Genomic DNA, 8448 nt, shown 5'->3' on the forward strand with positions numbered 1-8448 from the left:
ATCAAAGTCATGGGGACAAAAGCAGCTCAGCAGCGATTTGTCAGGAGACGAGAGCCAGCGGTCGGGTTCAGCCCTCTGATCACCGGCTCACTAAAGAAATCTGCCCATGAGAAAAAGTACAGCAGAAAGGGTTCAAAGGTCATTTTGATTTGCTCTGGATTACTGGTACCTCGTAAAAAGGTGGGAAGGGAATTTTGGGAGGGAAGAGGGGCACGAAAGGAACTGGCTAATAACCTTTGTATTATTGTAAAAAAGAAACCCTTTTGTGCAAAGAGGGGTTTTTGAGGGCAGTGTTGGAGGGGAGAATTTGGGGACGTCAATTAAAAAGGAGCCCTGAAATCCTTGCTTTGATTCGTGAATGAAGGAGAGAAAAGGGGAAAGTTAAAATGTATGCTTTTGGCTTTTGTGTAAGAGCACTTCACATGACTGGGTTTGGATTCATTTGTTAAGTGGATGATGGCAAAAGAAAATGTAAATATTTCAGTTGGGCAAATATTCGGGAACTGGCCAAAGTTTTTTCATGAGGCAAATGCACATTTCATTTTGTTCTTTCTTCTGAAAGCAGGTGTGAATGCATTCAAGATATAAAAAGGACATGCCGGGAACTCCAGTCACCGTGGCTACGAATACAGCGTGCAGTTAACTTATTTGATCAATTAATTAACTTTGTTTTGTGCAGATAACAGGACATATTTCCCAAGGCTCTCCCACACAAATATGTTTTATATTTGTGTGGATGCTAAATTCTTATGTAGCACTTTTCTACTCTCCCAGAGCACTCAAAGCGCTCTATGCAACATGCCATATTCACAAGCACTTTTCTTCTAAGCTTTCAACAAATGCATACACCAATATGATGCAACTTGGGGTTAGTATGTTGCCCAAGGATGCTTGACATGCAAACTGGAGGAACCAGGGATCGAACCACTAACCTTCCGATCAGTAGATGACCTGCTCTACCTTCTGAGCTACAGCCAGGATGCACTATGGCTTTTTTCGATATTTTAATTAATTAATTTATTTATTTATTGACTCTTACATTCATTGTTAACTATTTTCTGAAGCAAATATGTGAAATGTATCCAACAGCTGTGATTTTCCAGCCGGGCCGTTTCCCGTGTTTGAAGAAAGATCGGTACAGGTTAAGTACAAGTTGGCACCATATTTTGCTGCCCATGCTATGGAAATTGTGGAAAATGTGAGCCACTTGGAAGCCACAAGCTATAATGACTTTAGCAGCATATCGTCAAAAATTAAAGACTGTGAATAAAACTACTTGATTCAATACTTTGTTCATCTACTCTTGGTTGAATTTTCCAATTAAAATATCATACAGCGAGCTGCCTGACCATGAACTGAGAGTTAGTGTCCACCTCAGGTTTGCTGGTAAGGCACTCACACCTAAACATCTTTAAATGTAACAGCTGACTTGTTTTTCTGTAAAAGTCATATCACAGTCTTACCGAGCTGAAGGAACATTTACGTAACACTCAGTAGAACATGCACACAGTCTGCCCTGCAGTTATATTTGTCTCCTGTTGTGTAACTTTCCTGCGAGATCTCACTTTGGTTTCAGAGCACAGACTTACCTGTGGTTCCTCGGGCTCCCAAAGGTAGAATGGGAGACAAAGCTCCTCCCCTGTGGAATCAGCTCCCAGTTTGGATTTAAGATCGAAAACATTTGTTTCCTAAAGTTTAAAGTTGGATCTGTAGTTTATGCTTCATCCTCGTTTTCCTTTCTCTCCCATACCTTTCTGCAGGTATGTACGGATTCATCAGCTGCTGCTGGCTCCATCAGCCTGCCAGGCATTTACTGCTCTATTGTTTGCTTCTTTTTTTCACTTCTTTCTTGTCATCCCAGCTGCTGGACTCTGGGCCTTTCTGTTTCTCTTCCCCACTGTCACTGTGGAGGATTTACTGGAGTTCTTTTGGGATGTAAAGCACCTCTGTATGGGTTTTGCTGTGACAGGCAGCACACCAACATCTCACAGCAAAAAGATTTGGCCCTGTAGTCAGCGGACTCCTGTCTTTGTAAGAATGGGCAAAACGTATGACCTCCTTTTATTTATTTTGCACTGATGTGTTTCACTTTGAGCTCAATATGAGGGCTTCATATGTATATTTGATTTACTGAAATAGGTTTTGAGTAACTTTGTGAATCAACTTGCTGATGGACATATACAAGTTTTGGCCTGCTATTTGACAAAATGATGGTATTCAAACTAGAGCACCGATGTCCCAGGTACTAACTCTGCTCGAATGCATGTGTACACAAAATCTAACTGAAGAATACAGCTCAGATTTAGCTGAATCATAACTGACACTTTAACCTAAAAACAACAACACACACTTCTTTAAATGTGAAGAAGAAATTGTGTATGTGGCTCACAAATTGCAAGCATTTGCCCTGCTTATTGCTGAGATGCTTTGTGGGCGGTGTGCAGGGGAGCATAATTAAAATAGTTTCTGAGAGAAACAGCACACCACATCTAAGGTTCCACCCTCTTCCAGCATTTAACCACATCAAGAGCGTCTCACTTAGAAACGGCCACCAGAACAACCTCTGATACACACGGCCTGGCTGATGTTTTGGTGTGTTGTCTGACTCCTGAGGGGTCTTTGGAGGCATAAATTGCACACATTTGTAATTAAAAGAGTTAGCTTTTCTGATCATCAGAGTAAATAAAGTGACACGGGCAGCTAGCTGGGTGATGTATGGGAGGGGAAGACAAATTAACGTCTGCTCTCTGGGGGATTCTCAGCAGAGGCCTTCATAGCAGCAGTGGAGCAGTGCCAAAGGGCAGAGAGATTTGTAGATGATGGTGCTAATTACCAGAATGAAAACCATAATGTGACCAAGATGGAAGCAATTTAGGCAGTAGTCATTTAGCCTGCTGCTCTTCCGCCCACCGGCTGCTGCCTAGCCAGGGCTGGGGCATTAGGATGGGAAAAGTCTGGGCCAATCCACTGCCTGGGTAAACAATGAAAAACTAACGCACAGCAGAGAGCTTCTGTGGTGTAAAGAGCAAATGGAGAGAGGCCCGTGACACAATGTCCATTTGTCTTTCTTAATCTATGCTTCCAGGTCAAGAGGAGTGTATAAATGCTGAGCGCATAGTCGACTGGAAATGTTTAATTCCCCGTCATCCTACTCGGGAGTGTCTTTGTGGGATGTCTGAAGGTGCTGGTTCAAGCTGAACACGCTTGAGATTCACCTCAGCTTGCCATGATGCATGCTTGGCAAGCACCTGTTAAACCGGGAAGAACAAGGACACGCAGATGTGGACCACCCAAAAGCTGAAAAGGCTAACATTTATTTTGCTTCAGAATGCGGCTGATAAAGTCGTTTCTGGGGGGACCCAACTGAATCTTACAGCGTGAGAAATTAGATGAAGCCTGTGGTTGTTCAGGATGTCAGAATTCAAAAGCTGAATGCTTTCCGCTTTTGTTTTTAAGGTGAGGACCGGGTTTAGCGGCAGTCTTATTCCTCACCTGTTGCGGTGGCTGGCCGAGCATATCTATATAATTTGGGATGTCTAATTGCTCTTTTAGGACGTTTATGCTCTTGCCACTGTGTAATTTTATCCACGCCGCTGTCTCTCACTTCACACAGGGCCGATACCTTTTTGTCTGCCCTTTTCCTTTGTATCAATTGGTTGGAGTTCAGCCTATTGTCGCCACAAGCTTCTTTTATATCTGCGCTCACTCTGAGCAGAGGCGCTCAGTCGGGTCCACGGGAGGGCTTTTCAGCTGCAGAGGCGAGGATTCCACCTCGGAGGCGGGTGTGCTGTCAGAGCTGCCTGTGGTGCTCGGATGCGCGCAGGGCTGAAGCTCTTCGGCTGTGTTAAGACCCCTTAAATCACTTTAATGGGACCCCGAGTGTTGGGCAGGAATTCTGCTGTTTTTTGCTACAGTTGTCGCTTCCCGGCCATGCCACAATGCTGGTGATAGCTCTGCTGCTGTTGCTGAGCCTGTGGGACCCGGTTAGTCCACGGCCCCGCTGCGCTTCGGGTCCGGCTTGCGACCCCCGGCATCGGAGAGACGCCGGGGGGCGCGGAGGAGTGTATGAACACCTCGGAGGAGCGCCGAGACACAGGAAACTTTACTGCGCTACCAAATATCATCTGCAGATCCATCCTAACGGCAAAATAGATGGCTCGCTGGATGAAAACAACCCGCTCAGTGAGTACTGAAGTTTGAAAGGAAGAGAGGTGTAAGCGGAGAGCTGTGACACTTTGTGTGTGCGTGAGAGAAAGAAAGAACCCATGCCATTACAGCCAGCCATGTGTGTGTATAATGTATATATAATGTATATATATGCACCGATTGCGTGTAATATATACACGCAATCGGTGCAGTGATTCCAGGAACAGCGTCCGAGATCTCTGTTCAGAAGAGCGCAGTCCCGGGAACAGCTAAGAAACTGAGCCGGACCCTAAAACTGCACACGCGCGCGCGCGCACACACACACACATATATATATGTGTGTGCGTGTGCGTGAGGAGCGGTGAACTGAATGAGCAAGTTAAGCAAGAAAAAACTAGTTTGTTCACATGTTTGAGAGTAAAATGAAACTTTTTTCATTTTAATTCGTTTTTTTCTAAATAACGGAGAATATAAATGAATACATTTACACACATTTATACAGAAATATGGTGACATTTAAGAGAGAGAAATGTTCTATTAAACATGTCCAACACAGAAATACAAAAATGTTACTGTTGTGTGTATCACAGGCATCATGGAAATCACAGCAGTGGACGTTGGTGTTGTGGCCATAAAGGGGCTCTTCTCTGGGAGATATCTGGCCATGAATGATAAAGGACGGCTGTATGCATCGGTGTGTTCAGCACACACACACGCACTCACGCACGCACGCATCTGACATGTTGGGAATGGGTCACAGCTAGTGGAGAACACATAACACAACAAAACATGCCTTAATTATGCCATTAATTCAGCTCAATTCATTTTTATTTCTATAGCACTAAATCACTGCAACAATCAGGCAGACAGCACAGGGCCTGACACATGAGCAGCCTCTGTCCTTTGCCCTGCTTTAGTGTCACATTGTCATGTTTAGCTACTGAAAAGTAAGTGACCGTAAACTTAGTCTGCGCCACCAAAGAGGAGTGAATTTCACCGCTCCTGTTTCCAGAAAGACTAACGTGCTTCGTTCTCACATCCATTCTCCTCTCTAGGAAGTGTTCAACAAAGAGTGTGAGTTTGTGGAGCGAATCCACGAGCTGGGGTACAACACCTACGCCTCCCGCCACCACTCCACGGAGCACCCTGCTGCACCGGGAGGCGGCGGCAGCAGCAAGCGCCGGGCCAGCGCCAAGAGACAGTGGTACGTTTCCATCAACGGCAAAGGGCGGCCACGGCGAGGCTTTAAAACCCGAAGCACGGACAAAGCCTCGCTCTTTCTGCCTAGGGTGCTTGGTAACAAAGACCATGAAATGGTGAAGCGGCTGAGGGAGAGTCCGGGGCCGCATCACCATGCCCATCACCACAGCCGCCGCGCTGAGCGCCGGAGACGCCGGCATCGCGCTGGGAAAGGCTGGGCCTGACAGCCACACGTGTCGGCAGACAGTTGGAGGACAGTCTGTGATTTGCCCAAACACGGACCTTAATCCTGCCACATACTGTAGCTTGACAGCAATGGAGGATGTGGATGAATGATTTGGGTTCTTCCTCTGGATCAGTGGAAGTTTTTGTTCACAGAAGACTTGAAGTGCTGTGGCTCAGACTAAATGCGCCAGCTTGAGGAGACTCGCACACCGCCAGCCTTAGAATTAGCTGTTTACTGACTCCATGCGTCTTCAAACTTGTAAGCAAAGGTGTTCGTAAGTTCACCATCAACTTCACACAGAAGAAAAACCTTTGAAACGTGGTTGTGTTTTTGTAAATACTATTGGCATGTACAGCAGCTTTAGAGCTTTCATTTATCAAAAGCTGAGATAACAAAGACAAAGTCGTATTTTGCTGAAGCGCTACCAAACAAAAAGGACACTGAAGAGCAGACATCACAGAGAGGGGCACTTTTCACAGTATGACGCAAAGATCAAATCAGACTAACTGTGCTCACTAGCTGTATGACGTTCTTACAATGTGATGGTCTACTGTTTAGAAAGTGAAATATTTTACTAAATCTATGGATATTTATTTGGTTCCTGTGTTGTAAGTTATTGATATAACTATTTCTGCATTATAGCCATTGTGCTGTTGTTTCTTAGTGTCCACTGATTCCAACATAAAACACAAGGTACCGATCCAGCAGTTCTATCATCTGTTCATCAGAAATGTGTTTGTGCCTGAATCTGATGCAGCTGATGCAGCTGTGGACACCATGCAAATGTTTTGGGATTTATTTTAGTTTTTTATTGCTTCAAAAATTTTATTTATATAAGATGTCCTATTTTTATATGTGGAAAACCTAAAAAGCAAAATGTTTGGTTTTATTGGCCACAGATCTTTGAAGGCAGCAATGTCTGAAATGCACAGTAGGAACTTCTGACAGGTGGTGTAAAACAGCAGGATATTAGCCCAGACCCAAGCTAACGTTGTTTTGGAGGATTCTCTTTGAAATTAAAGCTCAGATTTGTATTTCATTTTTAGCTGTACACACGGCAGTCTGTCCGTCCCTCTCTCCCCGCTGCAGTATCCGCACGCTACCATAACAGGAACAAGTACAGCAAACTTTTATTTCAAGGATTTTTTCAGATTTTCAGGTTTTATCACACTTGACTCACATCTGTCGGTAGCTACCTATAAAGCCTTGTCATTCTATACCTGTAGGCACGGAAGGTTTCCTGGCCAGGACAATACCTCCTCCCAGGGGGGCTTGGAAGCAATGCCGCCTGAGACATTTGGCCTTTTTTAAGACCAAAAGCTGCATAGCTGATAAGCAAGGCTGGCCCTTCTCAGAGCAGAAACTGTGTCATAGAAAGTGCAACACCTTGCTGTGGTTTGTCATAAACTCTAACATTACTCATCAGGAATGTTGGGCTTCAGTGAGGTCAGGGCCTATTGTGGCCCCTGCCCCTCCCTGAATACTTTTAACAAACGTTATCTCCTCAGCCTCCTCTGATGTGTCCTTTCCATCCATGTAAATCTGTGTTCTCCTACTAAACTTTATCAGACAGCCTACAGCAGTTGTGTTTATTTGCAACGTCTACGGGCATGATGGGGGGAATGGATAAGTATTTACACAATAGCTAGATGATTTTAAGCCCATCTTTTTAGATGGGCATGTTCACTAAATCTGGAAATTATGGGACACAGTTCCTCCTTCTAGGTGTAAATAATGTGTTTCGTTCAGAAATGATATATGATTAGTTATTACAGTAAAAACAACAAAAATAAACACTGTTTAAGATGATTACTCTGCCCACTGCCAATGCACACACTTTTTATGAGAATGATGGAAAATTGTTATCCCATCATCATAATGATCCGCTCACTAAGATGTGATTCTGATTTTGCCTTTAAGTCAGATAATGGCTTTGAGCAATCAGTCCCTTTTTATTAATAACAACACATTTTATAATAATAATAATAATAATAATGATGGAGTGGATTTATATAGCGCTTTTCAAGGCACCCAAAGCGCTTTACAATTCCACTATTCATTCACTCTCACATTCACACACTGGTGGAGGCAGCTACAGTTGTAGCCACAGCTGCCCTGGGGCAGACTGACAGAAGCCAGGCTGCCATATCGCGCCATCGGCCCCTCTGGCCATCACCAGTAGGCATTTTAGTTTATTTTTGTATTTATTTTGGAGCATTTCAAAACACCCAGGGACACAAAAGAAACCCCGAGTCAAGTAAAAACTAGAAGACAATGGCTACTTCACACAAGTGCTGAATCTTGTCTTAAAGAGTATTCTGGTGGCCAGAAAGGCGTGTATTGGTAAAACCGCACTATATGTTAAGCATGGCCCTCTGCCCATTAAAGGAACATTTGCTAAAAGCCGAGCTTCAGACATGTGAGCTTGCATCCAATGCTCTTACTTTGGAAAGGCAGTTGGATGCCCTCTATAGGCAGCTCACTGTCCAGTCAGTTTGGAATTTTTACAAAGCACATGCTGGTCAAAGGATTATTATCTTAAAAACTACAAGATTTACAAAATAATATTTTTCCTTCATTTACCTCATTTATCATTCATGAAAGGAATGTAAAGTTCACAACGCACCACTTAATAGATCCAGGCCAACATCCAGCTGTACTGCTCCAACAACATCAGAAGAAATACCTCCTTCCCAGTCTGGATACACACAACAAGACGCTGGATACACAACCATTTTTCACCTTTTCACATGCTGTACATATGACATGATTCCAGGTTCATATCTGGATGGTTTTTATACACTAGTTTTTTGATTCTTTACATCTGTTTTAAACTTGGCGATACAAGATGATAACTATGAACGCAGACTGAGGAT

General features: G+C 43.9%; 1 protein-coding gene across 1 annotated transcript; it reads left to right on the plus strand.

Annotated features, from left to right (window-relative positions):
• The first annotated feature begins 2995 nt into the window (after positions 1-2995).
• Positions 2996-7381, plus strand: fgf3 (fibroblast growth factor 3). Its single transcript, XM_080885360.1, has 3 exons — positions 2996-4182; positions 4737-4840; positions 5202-7381. The coding sequence occupies exons 1-3, from the start codon at positions 3939-3941 to the stop codon at positions 5568-5570; spliced, it is 717 nt and encodes a 238-aa protein (XP_080741486.1). The 5' UTR covers positions 2996-3938; the 3' UTR covers positions 5571-7381.
• The last annotated feature ends 1067 nt before the right edge of the window (positions 7382-8448 follow it).

The sequence above is a fragment of the Rhamphochromis sp. 'chilingali' genome (genome assembly GCF_963969265.1).
Source record: "Rhamphochromis sp. 'chilingali' genome assembly, chromosome: 6".
NCBI lineage: Eukaryota > Metazoa > Chordata > Actinopteri > Cichliformes > Cichlidae > Rhamphochromis > Rhamphochromis sp. 'chilingali'.